This window comes from Argopecten irradians, chromosome 11 (assembly GCF_041381155.1).
Source record: "Argopecten irradians isolate NY chromosome 11, Ai_NY, whole genome shotgun sequence".
Taxonomy (NCBI): domain Eukaryota; kingdom Metazoa; phylum Mollusca; class Bivalvia; order Pectinida; family Pectinidae; genus Argopecten; species Argopecten irradians.
In genome coordinates, this window is record NC_091144.1 from 14,095,829 (window position 1) to 14,120,189 (window position 24,361).

General features: G+C 34.4%; 1 protein-coding gene across 3 annotated transcripts in view; it reads right to left on the bottom strand.

Annotated features, from left to right (window-relative positions):
• LOC138334808 (uroporphyrinogen-III synthase-like) overlaps positions 1–24,361 on the bottom strand; it is a 51,670-nt gene that overhangs the window by 4,441 nt on the left and 22,868 nt on the right. For all 3 annotated transcript variants that reach the window (XM_069283557.1, XM_069283558.1, XM_069283559.1), the window contains 3 exons: positions 22,294–22,377; positions 19,278–19,363; positions 10,510–10,605 (listed from right to left, as the gene is read on the bottom strand). In XM_069283557.1, coding sequence (XP_069139658.1) covers positions 10,510–10,605; positions 19,278–19,363; positions 22,294–22,377 — 266 coding nt within the window. The remainder of the gene's footprint in view (positions 1–10,509; positions 10,606–19,277; positions 19,364–22,293; positions 22,378–24,361) is intronic.

The following is a 24,361-nucleotide window of genomic DNA, read 5'->3' on the forward strand; positions in this document are numbered from 1 at the left end:
AAATTTGACAGGATGAAAGGTTTCAGTAGGGAATCACTATTGGTAAGTCATTGTGGCATTAGCGGAATGACAGGTTACAGTGAGGTATCGGTATTTAGAGGAAATCGGAAACGGCTTGAAAGAAAAAGATATACACATGATGTGTTTTGGATAATTAACCGAGGAAGAGCAGACGAGGACCTCCCAATAGTGCTAGAGCCGAACAGAACTGACGGCAGCCAACACAACACTCCCTAAGCACCAATTATCGACATACAGTAAGCTATGGCCCGGACATACCTGTGGAAATACCAAAGACCTTACAACTTATACATTAACCTATAGCAATACAGTAATTCATTAATACAGTATGGCAAACAGTATGGTGTTTGTTTAAATTGAATTAAATAATGTGCATTTAATTAACATCAAAAGCAATGTTAAGGAAATCCAAGTAAAGGAACTACTGTCCCCATGATCATGAAACCGTATTAAGTCTAAAATACAACATAGTCTTAAGTTTAGCCAATAACAGATGACGTTACAAAAAGATACGTCATTCTTGATTGGCTGAGCAAAAGCGTGTGTCTAAAACTGTTTCGCGATGCTTTTTTTGTGATGTTGTTATTTACAGCAAATCACCAACAAACTTCATTGTATTTTGTTCATCCACGGTATCTGATTTATTGCTTTAACGACATCCCAAATAATAAAGAACAAATTTGACATTTTATGGGGATGTACAGTCCATGTTTAAAAGCATGCCCCTATTATCCGAAACAGAATGTGAAAACCAACTACGACGTGCTGCTCGCGTGCTTTCTACGTACAACTACCTGCGTATAGTGTCTGTATGTTTGGAAATGTTAGAGAAGTGTTTCACCAGGTCACCGGTCACGTGATACTCTTGTATAGACATAACACAACAACAGGTTGTAATCCGCGTTGTTATAACATCAGTCAATCAAAACTTCGTTAAAGACACGACAACCATGAAGGATGATTCGCGCGAACCCAATTCGCCCTAAATAATTATTGCAAGATCCAAAACGATGTAGGTTGATTGTCAGGAAAGCAAATGAGGCATAACCAGGATATTTTGTTTTATATTTATTCGAAAGTACCAATGGAATTCATTGTGTATAAAATGTACAAAAACAGAAAAAATATGTATCTAATTGTAGTAGTTTTTGTAGAAGATAACCGTTATAACATGTCATGCAATTTGAATTTGGAATTTCATAATCGAAATGAAGACGACGGGAAAATATTTTACTCTTGTTGAAACAGGCATGAACGTGTTCAGAAAATGTAGATAAATACACTCCGTATTAACAAAGCTATTAATCCAATGATCTTATCTCCATTTTCTTTCATTATTGCTTTGCTTTCTTTTAACTTCACAGTATTCATCTCTATTCATGACATTGGTACGTTAAACTTGCTGTTAGGTTACAATGATATTCACAACACAATGCGTTGAAGTTTTGTTTAAGATGTTCCAGATCTGAGGATCAACACTTAATCAACTATCAACTGAAATAAAAGCTGAACCACATAGCTGTCAGAAGCTATGTTAAGTGATTGCTATTGTGCAACACATTTTGAGATTGACAAATGAACAAATGATCGGAAAAACCAGGGGGATCAAGCCATAAGACAAAATCATCGTGATCACTATTGTTGCAGCAATGGAGTTGGATGCAGAGATGAATTTTGATTGTTAATGAGTTTATCATCTGGTAGATAGGCTTAAAAGAGCAAAATGTTCACAAATTGGTAGTGGGTTTAGTTGAAGGTGAAGGAAGCATGAATGATGACTTAAAGGAAATCAGACCAATTGTACCAATTAAGGTCCATGGGATGACAATCATCGAACAGCTAACAGAGGAGAAAGATCGTACATCAGATACAATTAAAAATTACTTGCGAAAATTCAACAATCCAGAGATTTTAAGATCTGCCTGGACTACAGTAATCTCCTTCTACAATCAAAACGAAAATTGTTCGCAATGTAAAATGGAGCTACCGCTTTCGCCGTAATTAGTGCCCAGACGCCTAAAATGTAACAAAGGGAGTGCATATTAGTAAACCAAAATGTAAGGCGTGGACGAAAAATATCAGCCATATATTAACTATTTCTGTATTGACCCATTATCTGTTACCGTAAATATACATGTCTTTTAACCTTTGAGGTGCATTATTACGTCTTTATTTACATGTAAACGTCTCGCAAGTGCATGTGATATGAGTTATAATGCTGCTGTCAGAAGCCATCGGATGGGGGCGTTTATACAACTTCAACTCTTCTCCAGAAAAGGGGATGGACGCTTATAGGACAGGGGCGCTAAATACAGCCAATACAGTAACTAAGAATAACATTGAAGATGAAAACAACCCGACCGTGGACAGTAAATCTATTTCCTCATTCACCCCACAGGGAGGGTCAACATGGCAACTTTTGTTAATGTTGGCGATTTAAAAATGAAACCAGAGTATATGTATCCTATTCATTAAATGCATTTTTAACATTATTTTCATTATTCCCCTCTTGTCCTGTGAGTATTACGTGTTTGAAATACTACAACAAATCCTTGAAAGATCATTTAACCGGAATTATTGAAACTATGTAATGTGGGTGTGTTACCTTGTCCATGCGGCAACAGTCGCCTCCATTTCTGTATAATTTTGGGCACAATTTATTTACCTTTGTAACATGTTAGAATTAAAAAAATATAAATACAATAGTCCACTTGACTCTACAGTGTGGACAGAATACTGTGAAATCATTTAAATTCGTTGGGTTAAATTTTCGTGGATCATAAATTTTCACAATTTCGTTGGCGCGTAAATTCGTTGAGAAGACCTTACATTTTACTGTTGAAAATATACAGTCGACACTGTCACCTGTGCTGTGTAATAGACTTTATGCAGTGAGGTACTTATCACCCTATGAATACATAAACAAACTTATAGGACATCTGTATACATGTATATTCATTAAAAAGATCAATTTTCGTGGGTACCTAAATTCGTTGATTTTGCTCAAAAAATGAAATCCACGAAAATTAATGATTTCACAGTATATTCATATGAATTTCTCATTAAAAATAAACATTGTATTTGGGTGTACCACGTTACGAAGGGAACTGGCAGTGCAATATACATTAAAGATTTCCTTTATACCAGGAAGAAAATTTGACGGTGCGGAAAATGCGGCTAACATATGCAGAAGAAGATGGATGCGTACCGATTCCCCTAAGTGTAGCAGACAACCTTGAAATCTCGTCAAGAAAGGTTCTCAAGCTGACAAAACAACAACCAAAAACTAGGGCAGATAGCGTGTGTAGACCTGACGGGTAGACCTAAAACATTGTCCACCATGTTCATCTAGTCGACGTCTTAAGTTACTACCTAATGAAAATATTCCCATGTGTCGAGCCTAACAAGTCAACATTTCACAAATGTTTGGTTGAAAGGTGAACAAAAGAAATGGAAGACAGTTTATTGTTTTCACTTTTCAAATAGTTGACTAAAATGTTTTAGGAAAACAGCTTAGACATATTATACTTTCGGTTGAAAAGACAACTTTCCGATCAAAAACATTGCGATTACGTCGACACAGACATAATCTTAGGCAGCAAAAAGGCTATGTTGTTGGCAGATATTCAAATGAAAGGCTGTGTTTTGCCGTACTGAATCACCTCAGACGAACAACCACCTGTCTGTGAAAATTGTACATTTTCTTCCAAATACTATTCTAATAATTAATAATCGGTTTAAATTGTTTCATGTGAACAAAGTGCTTTTTTTCTCGAAGCTATCACCTCAAAATTCACATTTGTCCCAAAATGAAATTTGATTTATAAAGTGATTTTCGTATGCAAAGCTTTATATCTAATATATAACTGTAGCACATACCTGTGGATTATTGGTGAAATGGTCACTACGCTCTATCATATAGCATTATGAAATAATAGACAAAGTTTCATAAAAGTCATATGTTTCACAAAACAAATTATATAACTATCTTTACAGCTTACAAGGACGTAAATGCTTTTCATAACATGACCTAAAATAAAAATTATTAGCAAACATAATATTTTTGCAATTTTAATATGATTGAAAACAGGCTGGCATTTTCAAAACAAAACATAAACTAAAAAGTGAACCGCACTTGCCAAAAGTACAAAATATATCGTCCGTTCATATCCCGAACCACTAATCTGCTGGATCTCTAGACTCCTTAACATCAAACCTGCCATTGCTTGCGTTAAAAAGTCGAAATCTCAAGCTAATCCCTACAGTCGACCCAATTTTCTCCTTCTTCGGCTTTGAAAATTCAAAGCATGCAAGATTAATGGTGCTAGGAACCGCTTTATCTGTGTAAAGAAACATTAGTTATAGAGCCCCTCCTAAAACATAAGGCCCTAATCGCAAATATCAAAATGACCCAGACAACAAAAAAGTAGCTATTGAAATTTTGCAAGAATACAATCTGGGATTTATGGTGATGTTTGTATAGTAAAAATGTCACAATCGCATGACTTATTGCTGTTCTCACTGACGAATGCAAATTAAAATGAGATTGGCGGCTCTTCCTATGCAGAAAATAAATACATAACAACGCTAAAATTGACCTTTACTTTGAAAAGAAATCCATGGTTTCAGACATCAATTCAGAAATTAATAAATAGCCCAAGGGATCTTTAAAGATAAATGTAATCGACGGATGTTAAATCATTTGTATCTTGCTTCTTTCTACGAAAAAGAACTTGAAGGCCTTATCCTGACGAGATCCAATTAATACTTAAGAGGAAAAGATTACAAGATGAATATGAAGATTTATTTGGAATATTTTAAGATTGAAATTTTTGACGGAGTCATTTAGAAAGTTTTCATCAGAGATCGTCTCATCAGCAACAAAGAAACGAAACATATTATATAATGTTCTTACTATTTGGTCAATGCAGAATATTACATTGATAGTCCTAACTCTACTACACTGTATGTATATGGCATAAATGCGCAAATAAATATATGATACTTATCGTCGTTCGAATAATATTACATGAAATAATAACCTCGATAATACATTATCAAAGTAAATAACTTTACATGGACAAGGCGTCATTACAATTATAATTGAAATTCACGAAAGGTCATCCGATCAAGGTAGAAGCGCAAAAAACTTTTCTCGAGTTACTGTTTTAAATTTTTATTTTACTAGTAATATGTTTATTTTTTAATGCAATTATAAACAAATGAAATAAAAGTTGTTTCATATCAACGTAACATTGAATCAAAAGGACAACGAGTACTACCAGAGAGTGATAATGTCGGTATGAATTCGAAATAATTCAATTTACAAAATGCATTTTCTTCGTCTATTAATCATAATTATTTAGCTATGGTAATTAGGCTAGTTTACTATAAAGTCTATTTCATTAGGAGCCATATTGTTAGTAGAACGATTAACCTTTACCAACTTTATCTTACGTGTTAACATTGTACATATACATTACGGCTACGTAACCTTTGATATGGGGCTCTGCCCAAATTATGTCAGGCTTAGATTTACTTAGACATATTTATTTCCCTAAATTACATCATCAAAGATATACACAAGAAATTGAATTATATTAAAATATAAAATGATAGGGTACAGTGATGACACATTGAACTGAGGTATACCCCCGTTTGACCCCGACTTTAGAGACCGACATTAGCCAGCTCATTTCGTCGTGTTCCTTATCAACTTATATTCTCTCTGTGCTCGTGCGCAGTCATGATCACGTGGTAGGCCGGACCAGCCCAGTGATGTACGGTATAGACGCGGCTTTCTTCGGTACGGACAGCTGGTTTCTATCAGATACTCGAATTTATTCCCTAGAAGAACTCATACAATAGGACAGAGATAATTGTCTAGACTAATTCTAATAACTAACAATTAGGTTAATTGACCACTATCGACTGATTCAGCTTGTACGTCTTCCCGTTTGAGATTACCCAACAACGGAACGAAAAAGAAACGAAAACATCAAAGGGTCCCGATGACGTAGTGTCAGAAAAAACACTTTCAGGTAACAATTATATATAAAGTCCAGAGATGAAGATGGTATAGCCATATCTCAGTAGAAAGGTATACAGTTACATAGAAGCTTTAGAAACATTAGGCCAATTAACTTGTAATCTGGTAATACATACATGTACATTGTACATTAGATTAATTCAATTGTCTTCATATTGCTGCCGACATATATTACTAATATTACCAATCCCTGAAACCAGAGAGCAACAAAAGGAGCAGAAACTATCACAGATTTACACTCGATGATACATTGGCCAAAGGACTGCTTAAAAGGGCCAATGATCCTCTCAAAGCCGAAAATAAGGTGACGTTACAGGGCATCTCGTGGTTGAAATCCTGAAGACATACGTGTAGAACCAGCATGACACAACAAAAGGTTAATGACAGACAACACGCGCATTAATACCTCTTTCTTTTAATAAGGATATCTTGTTGGTCTAATAAATGTCACTATGTGAAGTATGCATGATCGCTTTCAAAGCAAGATGCATATTTAATTTGCTGTTTTCAAAACCTTCGCTATGCATAGCATATTCATTGAAATGACTTAAAATGGCACAATTCAAAATTACAATAAATATCATGACATCTAAGCACATTTTATGAGGAAAACGGTACAGTAACAAACAGAAAGTCACCGAATTTCGAACAAAACCATTGCAGAACAAAGAAATTCAATTTGTTTCAATTAATTGTTTGATTTATAGACTTAACAACAAATTATCCCACATCACCAGATGTGTGTCTAACTACCAATGAAATCACATCCACTGCATCAAACTGATTGACATGTGTTACTGTTGATACCTCGTTCAATTAACTACGACAGTAAAACAATGAATAGTTCTAGTGTTCTGATCAAGCCAGACATTCCAATTAAACCTGCTAACAAAGGGCTATTTCATAACTCACATTTGGTCAATATCACACTGATTTTTCTAACATCCTGTATTATGTTCAGACCTCGACAATAACCATACGAAACATATTTCGTTATTCCATTTAAGTAGAATACTCCTTAAACATCCTCCAATGCTGACAAATGGTATTTTTTTCTATCTAAAATAGGAGCAGACGATTTAGTATATTTCTTCAGTTACAAAAGTTACTTACTTTACACCGTTTACCACCGTTGAAAGTTTGAGCTTCTAGTTTTACTTCAAGTTAAAAATATCAGAAATAATCAATTGCATCCCGACAAAAATCTGTGGCACTATATCCTATATGGAATGATGTACTGATTATGCATGTACCAAAAGCAAAATAAATTATTTAAGGCTATTTTTTGTGTTAATTAAATATATATACACACGATTAAAGACCATTATTGTTCAAATGATGAATATAATTGATGCCCTGTCGGCTCTGAACCGACGAAGAGAACTGCGTGAAACAAAGTAAAACACAAATCGTAGTGTAATATTAATATTAAAATGGTACATTAATGGTCAAGCTATACACTTTCTTACCTACATTTGAAGAACATTGATATTTAATATATAAAATGGTAGATACATCCATTGCTTACCTGTTTTGACAGCAATTAAAGAACTCAGGAACGCCAAAAACTCAGTAATGTATCAATCAAATAAATATACCACCGTATTTCAATTTATGTAAATGGTAGGTGAATCGAACAATTATACAACCATTTTTTGAAATGAGTTATACCTTGTTTTTTACATTCAGTTAAGTATCTGTTTAATTGAAAATACATATCCAATACCCATCCCTTTGTAACTGAGCTTTGGAATGTAGCATTACCTACAACAAAGGTGCAGTATTATTTCCATATTTTCGACAGTGCCTTTCACGTGTGTATTAATAAAACATGACTAATCAGACAACCAGTGAAATCCGTTGTAATTACGATTATAATTGATGATAGTATTTCAATAATAGTATAACGGTCAACATAATTTCTATAAGCAGTTAATCATTAGAGTATTTCCAACATGAAGTTAAGAAACGAGAAAAATCCCTGTCCGTACGTCTATTTTACATATATTTGTATTAAACAAATTGACAAAAGCAAATTATCATGTGTGTAAATGATGTTTTTTTTTAATTTTATTTTTCATCGAAATAATAGAGCAATTATATAATTTCTCTTTCATGATGCATTTGTATCAGAAAACACAACTAACTATAGTCTTGTTGAAACTCAAGGTCATAACACTCTAAAATGCTAGTATCCATATGTTCTAGATAGTTGATCCGGTCTTTACTGAGTTTACGGCGGAATGCATTAAATTAATGGCAACGGGAATAAACATGGATGATATAAGAATAAATATCGAGGGCAGCACCCGACATTCGTAATAAAAACAGCATTTTATTGTCATAGAAATTTCCTATGAAACATATTACAACATGTTTTTCATGTTTTTAAAGATAGTGTAATTGATTAAATACCGGGAACTAGAATCAAATTCGTGAGGAATATTATTCAGTTCGACTACTTAACAAACCACATACTTTCCACACACTTTCCTATGATATAAAAAAGAAACATGTTTTTGCAAAACGTTCGAGCGTCTCGTATCGTCTTGCACATAAGCGTTTGTATGTCAAGATCAATTTAAAGGCCCGCTACCTTTCCGAAACGGCTTTTATTTTTAAAATGGGAAAACGAGATTGATCCTTTTGTAAGTTATTAGCTTACTATTAATTCTTCACTTATCATCACCCTCTGAACAATTTAATTAAAATAAATAAAATATTAATTCTCATAACGTGGGTCGCCTTATGTTTCCCGCCGTCGTCCTAATTACCGAGCATTAGTTGAATATCACTGCGCCAGACGGCAAAACAGCGAAATAAATCTTCACAGTAAACAATGATAACTCTAAGTATTCTGGATTTTTTTTGGTAATGTAACATCATCTTAACCCTTCGGTAGATTTTTTCTTATGTTATTATTGAGTTTACGAAATTTACAAATTTTGTTACGGAAAGGTAGTGGTTCTTTAAAACGTCTAGCTAAGTCTAAACAAGAGATCCCAGAGGGATATTGACGCCCACCAAAGAATGATCTATGCCTGAGAATGGAAAGAGGTATCTTTACCCTGCTTTTCAAACTTTTTCAAACATATTACATATAAAATTTGAGACAAATCGCTTCAGTAGTTTCTGGGAAACAGTGGTAACAAACTTCAATGATGAAATCAAAGATGACGGCCGGTTGGCTATCTTGTTAACCGATCAGTCCCAAAAAGTACTATGCACAATTAGGGCACAAGGGGAACCTACATATGGAATTTGAGAGAGATCGCTTCAGTGCTTTCTGAGATAAAGCGGTAACAAACTTTAACAATCCAAATCCAAGATGGCAGCCGGTCAGCCATCTTGTTGAACGATCAGTCCCAAAATGCATTAGGCACAACAAGGGTCATAGGGGAAGCTACATATGAAATTTGATAGAGATCCCTTCTTTGCTTTCTGAGAAATAGTGGTTACAAATTCTAACTATCAAAATCCAAGATGGCTACCAGACGGCCATCTTGTTGACCAATCAGTCCCAAAATGTAATATGCACAACTAGGGCCCTAGGGGAACCTACTGTGTACGTGTGGAATTTGAGAAAGATCCCTTAATAATTTCTTAGAAATAGTGGTAACCAAACTTAAACTATCAAAATTCATGATGGCGACTGGTAAGCCACCTTGTCGGACGATCAGTCTAAAAATGCAATATGCACATCGAGGGTCCTAGGGGAACCTACATATGAAATTTGAGAAAGATCCCTTCAGTACTTTCTGAGAAATTGCGGTCACAAACTTTAACTATCAAAATCCAATATGGCGGCCGGTCGGCCATCTTGTTGACCGGTCCGTCTCAAAATGTAATATGCACAACAAGGGTCTTTAGGACTTTCTGAGATATAACGGTAACAAGAATTGTTAACGGACGGACGTAAGGACGGACGGACCACGGACGAAAGGCGATTTGATAAGCTCACCATATGATAATGGTAGGCTAAAAACACACAAAAAATTAGACTGTTGGAATGCATACCGACCAATAACATTAATGAAGGAAAATGAGGAAATCATTTAAAAAAATTATATATAACTGGTTTGATTTTATCTATACAGAGATGTTATTTTTCATATTTACATTTCACATTTTGTACAGCACGCTTAATTTCACTTACTACCCTACGTACATATGCAATTTGTACTTTGGTTTTCTTTTAAAACAACGAAATATCGAAGTCTCTTTTAAGTCAAAACGAATAAAACATTTTTCATGATTTTTATTGCATGTCTCAATATGTCTTTAAGGTCACATAAAAGAAATTTAATAATTAAGAAACAGACCATAACAGTAATTATATATTCTATACCTTTGTAAAAGGCAACACACTAAAAAATGCTGTCGTCCATCAACTTTTCAGAGACGAATTACATACAGAGAAGTACAATAACCATGCTTACCTGTATTTTGTCTTTAGAAAGTAAAGGAGACCGAAGGACAGGAAGCGCAGCATCCAATCCAGATGGACTGAAGAACACAATATGACTTGGAGTACCCTGTTAAAGGAACACCAATTTAGAAGGTTGCATTGCCATGTAACAACAATATAATTGAAATTGAACTCTTTGAATTTCTCTTTACTATGAAACTCTATGAATGTGGTTGAAGAAAATTGTTAAAATACATCAAAATCACCAATCAATATTTCATGTATTTCCTTTGTATGAAAGCCATTTAATATTCTGACAGAAAAAAACGCTTCTTCTCTTTTTTATCGTCCTCCTTTGAATCAAGCTCGTAATTTCCTTTTGGATATACAATTCACCGACATATATATTCAAAGCGGCTCAACACGTTACCCAATGGGCAGTTGTAGCCCAAGTGTCTTTCAAATATAGAACTAAGAACATGGAAACAAGATACGATTAGCATTTTTGACACATTCTTAGATACACTAATCAGTACCATACAATTATCTATTAGTTTATAATGTTGTATTGTACAAGATTGCATTATGAAATAGTACAATGAATTGACTTTAGCAAGATTTAGTAAAAACTTTGATACAGTATTGTGTAATGTGCTTTAACTGAACATAATGTATTAATGTTGTAATGGAATTTCCAGATAGCATTGAATATATTGATATTGAAAGTATACAATCAAGAATGACTTTATTCAATAAAAGTATCATATTCACGTTTGTAGAAATGACTGGATATGTTCATATTTAGTTATCATGGATATATTCACAAATTCAATACTATGATATCTTCTCCGTTTTATATAATTCACAAATTCAATGCGATAACATTTCCTATATTTCATATAATTCACAAATTCAATACTATGATATCTTCTATATCTTATATAATTCACAAATTCAATACTATTATATCTTCTATATTTTATATATTTACAAAGTGTACACATGATTTTACATTTAAGTAAAAGAAAGTGGAATCCTTCTGAGAAACCTTGTTATGATTGCTAAATTATATAAATCATGGAATGGCACCAAAAAGCATTCATCATATAACATTCAACAACAAAAACGCATAATAAATGTCATGTTCACATCTCGCTAGATGTTGTATAATGTCTGTAAAGACTCACTTGGCTAAAGTCACTCCAACAAAATTAAAACCTCATCGGTATACATTTCTCAGGGCAACTCCCACACTTAGACACCAGATAACTTACCACAATCTAACTACTGTTTATGGGTCCTTAAACTGGTAATGTCGCTTATATGTTCAGTTGCAAACTTAATTTAATTGTGTCTATGTGTTGATGAAATATTAACATGCATGTTGAAAGCCAACAACTAACCATATTTCCATCTGTAATTGAGCACTAGACCAGAAATTACTGCATTGAGTTTATGTTTCGTCACTTGCCTAAACAAGCTAAAATTGTCTAAACACATTACTATTTATAACACATTTTCGTTCAGGTTGGTAAGTGCGGTTTTTGTAAAGATATTGTAGTTATAAAGGCTACTGTACCCTTACGATGTGATTTCTCACAATTTGTTCGGTTCCCTTATAGAAACGTTAAAAACGGATTTTGTCACGCAGCAATTCAATAAATAAACAACAAAAGCTCGACATAAATTAAATGCAATCAGTAATTCTTATCCTTCCATTTTCTTTAAATTAAGACTTTACTCTTGATATGTATTATACGTTTACTTTTACCTATGACAGTATTTTTTAGTTGACAACTTGTTATGGCCTTGATTACAATTTACATATAACATTACTTGATCTAACTTATTTTTAAGAAAAAAAAGAGAATAATTCAATTTCAATTAAATCCGATATCTGTCAGAAATCCCTCCACTCCTACATGCACATACATATTATTAATATCAAACAGTTATCTGAAAGGAATAGACTCTATCCGAAAAGAGTTGTGTGTGTCATGCTATAGGGATTGAACATTACTCCCTCCTTGAGTGATAAGACATTAGGGACATGGAAATCACCCTTTATGAAATAAAACACGTCACATGATACTTCGTGCCAGGTGACCTAAGCATCCTACAATTTTAGTGTCTTAACTTTAGGGCTCAGTTCGGCAACATACCCATTACGGCCACCTTGGGAGTTCTCCGGAAAAAAATCATAAGCCAATTTGCACGACAACATACTATCCGCTAATTTAAAGTGTGATTTAAAGCAATTGGCCTATCGGTTTTCGAGAGACTTGCCGGAAACAAATGGCGGACGAACAGACGGACTGACAGAAGGACACATTGATTATTGTAAGGCTCGTGCATCTCTGATGCGGGACCCTAACTATGTATTCTTGTTACAATTAAACTTATTAACAACATACAATCAACTGTAATGCAATTAGTATAGATATATTTCACAAGGATTGCACAATAAGTATTTTTTTCTTTCGCGGAATTTAAACGAAAAGAAAAATTTAAAGAAATCCATTTGCCGGATAATTTTTGTTAAGAACACGCGAGGATTTTTAAAAGCCTTATCTAGTGCAGTATATATCATGGGACATGTATACGTTAAAATAAAGACCGCCAGATCTGATTGCTGGTAGTGAAACTGATTACAGCGAAAGTGAATCCCAAACTGTTCACCGTTAATTACCCAGGGAATGCCCCAGGCAATACAGAATGAATCACAGGGAATAAACATTCCACAAAGAAGCCTTTAAGCCGGTGTAACTTTTTTAAGAAGGTAACTATATGCGAGTGGGATTTAAAACAAATCAGAGATAGAATATTATTATTTTAGCATCATATGTATAAGTAAAGCGTTTTGAAAAGATGTAACGGGTATTTTTTAGAAATTAAGAGGAACCGCGAATCTTGATTATTTATCTTAATGTTGTAGAATTAATAACTGAACTTCCGTCAGAAATGTGTTGATGATAGCAGCCACCCCACACCCTAGTTTAATAAGCGTATTTGTGTGGATTGAATAACGTTTTGTGAGTGTCAAAACGTTGCCTCTTGATCGGTTTCCTCTTTAGCCAGGCAGAGTTGGTACGAAGATAGATAACTCTTACGAAACGCCGTGAATTGATGTATCTCTTCTGATAAATCTAGTATAGATGTAAAGAACAACTATCGATACAGCTTAAATTGCTTTCATAGTGAGACACATTTTCAAAATGGCGACAACAAGGGTAATTGCTAAAAACTGGTCTATAAAAAAATCTAGAAAGAATAGAAGTCTATTTTTTTTAAATTTGCAAATGACATTTTGTTACAGATATTGATAATTTTTATAAGAAAATCTCAAAATGTCTTTGAGCTACAGGAGTATTTGTTCGCCAAAAAATGAATTCAAATTTGGAAAATTGTGACCCTATTAGGACTCATCACGACCATCAAATGAGTTCTCAGGAAAAAAATCAAAACCAATTTACACATGTACATACATGTACTATCCACTATTTACAAATGTGATTTCAATTCTTGTAATTATTATAAGTCAAACGAAGACTTCAACGAGACAAATACATCAGATGCCTGGATCCGTAAAACGTTACCACTATAAACCAAGAGAGGAGAGGAACAAGTGATACCTCATTTGGCTAACATTGTTTTATGACTTGGGCTACTTTCTAGCACCCGATTTCTCGAAACAAACTTAAGTCAAAATTTGACTTAAGTCAATTTTATCAACAAAAGTTACATAAGGAGAAAAACTTAAGTTTTGACTTAAGTCTGTACTTTTGTTTCGAGAAATCGGAGCCAGTTTCAACACAATGAGTGTGTTATATTCTGCTTTCAGTTACATAAATGTTGCAAATTTAAATCCATTTAAGTATGATCGAAATACAAACAAATCAATACATTTTTAAACCGGAATTATTACAAATAAAGTTCAGGGTAGACAATGATATTATAAACCGTTTGCGATTAAAGTTTGTGTATACCGCGGATTGCAAATAATCGCTAAAATTGATCGCAGGGAAAGCGTTACAAAAACAAATACGGTATATCCTTAGGGGTTTTAATCAAGAAAATTGATCGCGTGAAAAGCTTTAAAAACATAAATACAGGTAAGGTATAAACGCGATATTAAATTGTCGTCGTGAAATGTCAGTGGAAGTGAAACCGCAAAAATAAGTATCCACGAACATAACATGGGTGGCAGAATACGTTGTCTGGTTCACATCAATATGACACTTTACAGAGTAACTTTACAGGTAACAAGAGATTTTGCTATGCGTTAACGAAGTATTCTTTTTAGGTAGAGTACATTGCATTTCGAATGCGAATAACGAAGATGCCAGTAATACCATTTTCATGGAGTTCACCGTGAGTTAATTGATATTTTTTACTCTAAATTATATTTCTGAGATTTGAACATTTGAGGACGTTTGTTACAAGTGTGCGCTTCAGTTGCCTAATTATACTCACGGTATAGTGTATACATCATATATTGACATGAGAAAATTTAAGAAAAAAACGTTTTAGGCATCAGCGTAAAATTACATATAACCATGACAACTTTGGTAGTGGCATTGGTGTGAGTTTTTAAATGTGAATATTCATTTTTATCAAAACACATTTGACAACGATTAAATCAATTTTACAAAGGCTATACTTTTTTAACAAATCAATTCAAATAATTTTGTCTTCAGTGTTCATGTAGGCAATAAAAACAGGATCAATGAAAAAACGCCTGAAATAACTATTTAGATAGGTCTATTAGATAAATATTTTATCTCCAACCTTGTCACTTGAACATGCCTTTCATAGATTTCTTTTATCTCGATCTTTTGTGGAAGATTAAACATATATCGTAGAAAATTGTATTCGAATTTATTACCAGAGATTTAGTACGGTATGTGTTCTAATATTTGAAAACCGGAACATATTGCAAAAAATACCTATATATCCATGATATCTGGATTTTGCGGTATTTTTTTAAGATCTTTGCTGTCTGTAAAAAAAATTGAATATAGAGAAGTTTTGAAACTAGAAAAATGTTATCAAAACCAGACAATTTTACTATCACAAATTTACAACGAGATAAATCAGCTATTTGAAAAATGATACACAGTGGTTCTTAATCACAGATGATATATACACATATGATACACGCATGTACATGTTTTGGTCTATGTGTTACACCGTGCTGGATGGAGGGGACATAACTCTTAAAACTGACCATTTGCCGTAGTCATGAGAGAGTTGTCCCTCTTCTCGTTATATCATTGATTACTTTACTTGTATAATGTTATCATATGCACTCTTCGTAGCATACCCAACCCGTCTGGGACGGGACATTGAATATTTGATGAATAGCGGAGCTTATCATATCGTCTAATATTATGTGGACAAACTAGGTACTAAGCTATCTCTAGGTCTTGAAATGTCCCGAAATTTCTTGCATCCGTCTCCTACCAAGTCCAACTTCACCAGTCTTGATGTTGTAAAATTCTCATTATGCTGCCTAGTTTATTGTCTCGCTTACTGATGCTATTGTTGCAGGAATAACAAATGTGAAGGACAGTTAAGGCGCTAGTACTGTCTCTTCAGATAAAGTCAATTTTGATGTTATTGGCGGTGTTGTATCCTCTAGGATTTACCGCTGGGCCCGAACTTATGAAGACGTCCTCAATCCTATGCTCTATATTCCCTTTCACTTCGAGCTTGGTGACCAATTGTTGGGATCATTATCAACAGCTCTTCACGAATCTAGTAAATGACATCAACGTGTCCTCCACTAATATACTGATAGCTAGGTTTAGATGGTTATCGAAGATGTACTATGGGTGTTTTTTGTGGCAGCAAATATGCTGTTTACCATCAAAGTCTTTAGAGGGTCTTACATTGGTTCAACATGTCTTCAATATGGTTCATTGCGGTCTGTGGCAGATATGGCAGAGATTGAATGTGTTCCAGTACAATACAAGTGATGGAGATCTGAGTTACAAGTCTTTCATAATAAACTTGTGATTCCGCTTTCCTTAAGGATTGTAATACTATGGACGCTCAACGCAAGTTTGTAATGTTGTGATCTCGTATCAATGTTGGGAATAGTTTTTCCTGTAAAGGTAGGAGAATGGTGGCGAAATCTCTCAATCTTCGTTCAGGTACTATGTCTGGACTAGTACCAACTAACATGCGTGTAGACGTTCAGCATGGATTCTGATATGTCTAACATCATATTGTATTATTCTGATAGGTCTACTTTAGAGTGAAGACTGATTGAACCTGCTTGTTCAGTACCTCATTATCAGCTTCCTAATTACAACCAGCTTCACGGGACGAGTCCATCAGTACGTTTCAAGGGTGAGATACGTGGCTGCTATCAAAATGCGTCTAATCCGATATGACATTTAATAAATACTTTTGGTTGTAACGCGATTTTGCATTAGTTAAGTCATCTCCTCTATCAAGTCACAGGTCGAGAAAAACGATTACGTTTTGATGACGTCATAAATATCAGACTTCCACAAATTACCCTATCGTGTGTTTATTTTTTAAGTAATGTTTTCGGCTTCTTTCATCAGTTTTACGAACCGAAAAGATAAGAATGACATGGAGATAAGGTTTTACCGGCAGAAAACATGTAAATCGCCAGAAGGTCAACGTTCCATAGCGATTTATGCGGAAGTTAAAACGCGGGTTTGTTCGATATCAAAACCATGTAAATGATCATACGATGGGTTAAAGCTGTCCTTTACAAATGTAGTCTCAAATTCATCATGTGAAGTGTTGACATTACAGATATATGTAAACGGAATCAATTCCAATGATTGGTGTACACCGACACTCGGACAATAAGTAAATGCATGTAAACCCCACATCAATGACAAGTAACGAAATGGGGCAAATACTTACCTTAATTACTTCACAAATCAATGTCAATAAATGCAGTTTCATTTGTGATAATCAATAACCTTATCTCTCATGTATTTATTTCCAAATGTCCGATTCAACCATTCAACTTTCATAACAAAACAAAAGCTTGAAAATTATGGGGTTTTTTTTGTTTTCTTCTAATATCTACCTTATGAATTACACTTATTGTCGTTACCGGCATCGACTTGTGTACCCCATCAGGAAAAGATTGGCTGAATCATAACATCTGTCCTAATGATACGATTTGTTAAATGTTATAATATCAAAACCTCAATGTGATTGGCTGAATGTATTATATCATAACATCTGTCCTAATGATATGATTGGTTAAATGTTATAATATCAAAACCTCAATGTGATTGGCTGAATGTATTATATCATAACATCTGTCCTAATGATATGATTGGTTAAATGTTATAATATCAAAACCTCAATGTGATTGGCTGAATGTAATCTATCATAACATCTGTCCTTATGATACGATTTGTTAAATGCTTTAAAATCAAAACCTCAAAGTGATTGGCTGAATGTAAGCCTCTGCCCTTCTACTTTGATTGGGTGACTTATCAGTTTTAATTTTCTCATCAACAATCAACATATACATATACGAGTGTTTGAGTATTATAATTACTTACTTGTCACTTCAAATTGATTGATGGATGGTTACAGTAACATGCACTTAATATATATCTGTCAACCATTGCCTTCATAATCCAAATTCAAATGACAGCAAGTATCTTTATACCGTTCCTCTGGTATCTCAATAACCTGTCCTCATTATTTGATTGTTCGAGTTACTTTTATTGCACATTACGATTATTTATTAGAGCCATCATAAAAATACTTTTGTTAATGTCACTCATATTGACAATTTTGATCAATACGATTTAATGGATATAGGTAAATAGTATAAATATCTCAACACTTCAATGTGATTGCAGGAATGTTGGGTTTGTAAATGTATCATGATTTCTCTCTCTCCCTCTCAGCACTACATAATATGACAATGTCTATTTTTACCTGTGTTTCAAAAATATCATACCTGCATCATTAACTGTAGGTCTGTCACCATGGTTTGATTGTTATATTATCTATTATCCCACAGTATCATTGTCTGAATGTTCTTAATCATTACAAACCTCTGTTTTTCTTCACATTATGATAAGCTTCATGTTTCAAGTAGCATTATACTTTTGTTTTCAAACACATGATTGACTGTCTGATACTAGATGAATGCTATGTGTTTTTAAACACATGATTGACTGTCTGATACTAGGTGAATGCTATGTGTTTTTAAACACATGGTTGACTGTCTGATACTAGATGAATGCTATGTGTTTTTAAACACATGATTGACTGTCTGATACTAGATGAATGCTATGTGTTTTTAAACACATGATTGACTGTCTGATACTAGATGAATGCTATGTGTTTTTAAACACATGGTTGACTGTCTGATACTAGATGAATGCTATGTGTTTTTAAACACATGGTTGACTGTCTGATACTAGATGAATGCTATGTGTTTTTAAACACATGATTGACTGTCTGATACTAGATGAATGCTATGTGTTTTTAAACACATGATTGACTGTCTGATACTAGATAGTATGATGAATGCTATGTGTTTTTAAACACATGGTTGACTGTCTGATACTAGATAGTATGAATGCTATGTGTTTTTAAACACATGGTTGACTGTCTGATACTAGATGAATGCTATGTGTTTTTAAACACATGGTTGACTGTCTGATACTAGATGAATGCTATGTGTTTTTAAACACATGATTGACTGTCTGATACTAGATGAATGCTATGTGTTTTTAAACACATGATTGACTGTCTGATACTAGATGAATGCTATGTGATTACCTGTGTACTGAGAATATCCTTGATACATGTGTCCATATCTGCCCGTGGGATTGTTTGGTAAACTGTAACCTCATGTAGGTCTATACCTGAAAACAAAGTCCACCATATATTGTTAATATTACACACAAAGTCCACCACATATTTAGGGTTGGATACTGTTAAGACCAAAATGATACAATACTATACAGTACCAATGAAACTATACACCAGATTTTAACAATACTGATACTTCTAAAGAAATCAACTGTTGTCTAACATACTACATACAGATTTCATTTGATTTCACATTATTAACGTACAAGTTGTTGTGCAGACTTTTCATATTAAAACAGAATTAAATATCATGTTCTTACAGACAGTGCCTTTTACCTTCATTTATTCACTGTAACATGTTGAATTTCCTTATTAGATCATGTGTGCATTTTTTTCCAAATGCCGATAAGAGTATCAGTACTTTTGAAAGTACTGTGGCTGTGTACCGGTATTTTTTTAAAATGAGTTATGATACTGCATCGGTATTGGGTTCTGGTATCCAACCCTGTACACATATTGTTTACTACTAATACATACTTACAGATTAATTAATCACATTTACCTTTTCTGTCTCTGCCTATAGAAGAGTTATCTGACCTTACAGGTAGGTATCAATTGTGAGTTGCATTAATTATTTTTCAGAGGAAACAACATATTGTGAGTTGCATTAATTATTTTTCAGAGGAAACAACATGAATTTTGCCCTTACAAAGTAATAACATCACAATTGCCACTTCCCCAGAAAGAAGATAACTCTAATATTTAAAGATGAAACATGAATTTTAGGTATTATCTTTTTTTGAGAATGATGATTTCAATGGGACAACCTGGATAGGGAATGAACCAATTGCAACAGTTAATGTACATCATATACAGTAAAACCCCTCTAACTCGAACCCTGATTCTTAGAATACCCCCTATTCGTCGAACTGGTCGTAGGGTCCCGACCTTGTCCCTATACAAGAGGCCCATGGGCCTTAACGGTCATCTTAGTACCTTGGCAATAATCATATAGGAAATTAATTAGATATAGTGTCATGGTTGCCATCTTCGATTGGGGATCAACCAGAGATGTAACAACACTTTGTTGGGACCATGTCAGGCTCCTTTCATGCAAGTTTCAGCCAAATCGAACCGGTAGAACTTGAGAAGAAGTTCAAAATGTGTTTTCAAGATGGCGGCTGTGGCGGCCATCTTGGATTTCGGATCGACCCGAAAAATAACAACACTTTGTCGGGACCATGTCAGGATCATTTTCATGCAAGTTTCAGCCAAATCGCACTAGTAGAACTTGAGAAGAAGTTCAAAATGTGTTTTCAAGATGACGGCTGTGGCGGCCATCTTGGATTTCGGATCGACCCGAAAAATAACAACACTTTGTCGGGACCATGTCAGGATCATTTCATGCAAGTTTCAGCCAAATCGCACCGGTAGAACTTGAGAAGAAGTTCAAAATGTGTTTTCAAGATGGCGGCTGTGGCGGCCATCTTGGATTTCGGATCGACCCGAAAAATAACAACACTTTGTCGGGACCATGTCAGGATCATTTCATGTAAGTTTCAGCTCAATCCCACTGGTCAAACTTGAGAAGAAGATTGAAATGTGAAAAGTTTACGGACGGCGGACGGCGGACGGCGCACGACGACGGACGAAGCATGATGACTATAGGTCATCCTGACCCTTCGGGTCAGATGACCTAATAATCTATGTAACAAAACCCCGGATAGCTCGAACAGCTATTCGTCGAATACCCCTTATTCCTCGAACAGAAATATGTCCCCGTTTCATCAAATACATAGTATTTACCCATGTATTCGTCGAACAGGTGTTCAGCCCTTGAGATTTTTTTACCTGTGTCACACCTGACTGCACCGACCGACATGAATAATTGCTCACGATCTTGTGTTTATACAGTTGGCGTGTCGAGCCTTTAGGTAATTAAGAGATTAACGGTGTCATTATTACCTACCTACACGATCGCAAGTCGTTGTTTGATGCTTACTTTATTTGAATATTTCAGAAAAGGCATTAAGTTATTGATGTTTCTCTCGTAATAATCTTCGCTGAAAATACGATAATACGGAAGTTGTTGATCCGTGTTTATAGAAAGTACACATTGTGAAATGACAAAAACAGCAGAAGATATTGCTGACGTCCGCCTAATTATAAAAGTTTTTTTTTTTTTAATTCTTTGTTGGTTTCATTCGACAGGCTAACACAATGTTATTTATCGAAAGATGTAAACGATATCAAACGATATATGCAAAGTACATTTTATCAGTGCGTTCCGTATCTCGTAAATTGTATTTTGTAACTTTACTCGTAAACACATGTAACCCAACGTTACGCTTTTACTAAAAGACGTCTATAAATATCATTTCTTATGTCCATAAATATGTTGGTTAATAACTTTATTGTGAGGATATATTTTGTAAATGATTTAAATGATTTATGATAATTAAATAATAGAAATGTACTCCTTGTTGACCAATATGGATTCTACATTGACCTAGATGACGATCGCTTACTCTGCTGTGAATGATTTAGGGCTTTCTCGTTAGCTTTTTCAAACGCTAAATTTATGTTATACATTTTTTCTGCAACTTGATATTGCTATCAATAAAACACTTAAATAAAGAAATCCAAAATGTTGAAAGATAGGGTAAATAAAATGCCATTGTCGTGCATTGTTTGTCATAGTTTGAGACCGGACATTTTTACTGTTGATCATGACCAACCTTGGATGAGTCGAATACCCCGTATTCCTCGAACTATTGACCTGGTCCCCTGCTGTTCGAGTTATAGTTAATGTACATCACATATATCAATAAAAACTTATCTATATAATAATGCTGACGCCATGGAAAAAAAATCAGTGATATAAATCTGATCAAACTACTTCTATACTGACTATCAAGTTTCAATATTATTGAGAATCATATTTGAAATGCTTACAAGAAAGATAAAATTCAAAGTTACTTGCCATTTTCCTTCATCTTTTTGGGTAATGTATCCCTCTTTAAATTTCCACATGGATAAAGGATAGGCTTGCTATTATGGTTTAAATCTGTGAAAACAAAAAATGTTTTTTACAATTAATTGATGCTTTGGGAATAGATCTATTTGTTTTGACCTAGCATATCTAATCCAATAGGCATACTTACATCGCTATGAAAATGTTGCATGTCCCTCCCCTTGATATCCTGGGCGTTTATGAGTCGAATATGCAAGTGCAAGTTCCAAATATTTTCAATACATACATAATTTATTCTTGGAATTTAATACAATTTAATTCACTTGATCAGAAGATCAATGCTAATAGACAAAACTATATATAATTTCCCAATATTAATATTGCATTTCAAAGTATGTCATTTAAGAATTGATTTTGATATTCACCCAAGTTCAGATACAGAATGAAACAAAGACATGCATATAAACACTATATATTGGCCCATCAGGCCCTTGAAGTCAGTCATATATAAACTAAAGTAAACTTGACCACTTCCCCAGGGGGAAACATGAGACCCCAGGGTCATATAATTCACAAATTTTGTAAAGGACTTTAAGATCTTTCCATCTATGTAGAGTATTTGATTCTACCAGTTCCAGAATTTCAGATTTAAGAAGATTTTTGAAGTTTTAGCCTATTTGACCCGTTTTGGCCCCGCCCCTAAGGCCCCTGGGGATCAGTCATGGAAAATTTGTAAATAAGATTCAATGGCCATCACATAGAGATAATTCTGACTACAATTGACTGATTTCCTATTATAATGACTAAATAATGCTCAAAAATGTGTTTTCCCAATATAAACTTAAGTAAACTGTAACCCCCTCCCCACGGGAAACCTGAGACCCAAGGAGTATGTAATTCACAATTTTCATAAAAAACACCTTAAGACCAGTATTATTAAGAGTATTTGATTCTACCATTTCCAGTATTTAAGAAGAAGATTTTTAAAGTTTTTGCCTATTTTTTTTTTTTTTTTTGGCCCCGCCCCTCTGCCCGAGGGGGTTGACCAGGACCAATATAGATATGATGTTAAAATGCTATCTCAGGCTAATAATTTCAAACAAGTTTGACTCATTTCCTATGAAAATTGAGCAAAAAAATGCTCATAAATGTGTTTTCCCTATATAAACTATAGTAAACTTGACCCCCTCCCTAGGGGGAAACTTGAGACCCCAGGGTCATACAATTCACAATTTTTGTGAAGGACCTCAAGACCTTTCTATATATGAAGAGTATGTGATTCTACCATTTCCAGAATTTCAGAAGAAGATTTTTGAAGTATAAAGCCTATTTGACCAATTTTGACCCCGCCCCTATAAGGCCCCTGGGGGTCAGTCATGGAAAATTGGTTAATAGGATTCAATGGCCATCTCATACTGATAATTCTGATAATATTTGACTCATATCCTATTACACAGAGGCCCAGAGGGCTGTATCGCTCACCTGGTTTTTCGTTAGTAATTATCACAAGACTCAGACAATTAGAAAAATAAGCAAAATTGACTCCCAAAGTTTAATTTTGAATCTCAACCATACAATGATGCTATTGATACCATACAAATATGCTATCCAATACATAGGTTCAGAGACAAAGTAATTTATATGAAAATAGTAGCCTAATTGACCTTTTGACCTCGCATCATTTGTACAATTTCAAATCCCAACCCTATAAGGATGCTACCATTGCATTATAAGTGCTCTTCCATTCTTAGTTGCAGAGAAAGAAGTCGTTTATATGGAAATAGCTAAATTGACCCCTTTTGACCCCACCCTTCAGGCCCCAGGGGGGTCAGCCCCATCATTTGCAAAATTTTGAATCCAAACCCTATAAGGATGTAACCATTGCATTATGAGCGTAATCCCATGTTAAGTTGCAGAGATAAAAAAGTCATTTATATGGAAATTGGACCACTTTTGACCCGCCCTCAGGCCCCCCGGGGGTTCAGCCCTATCATTTGCACAATTTTGAATTCCCACACTATAAGAATTACTACCATTGTATTATGGGTTGCTATACCGTGCTTAGTTTCAGAGAAGA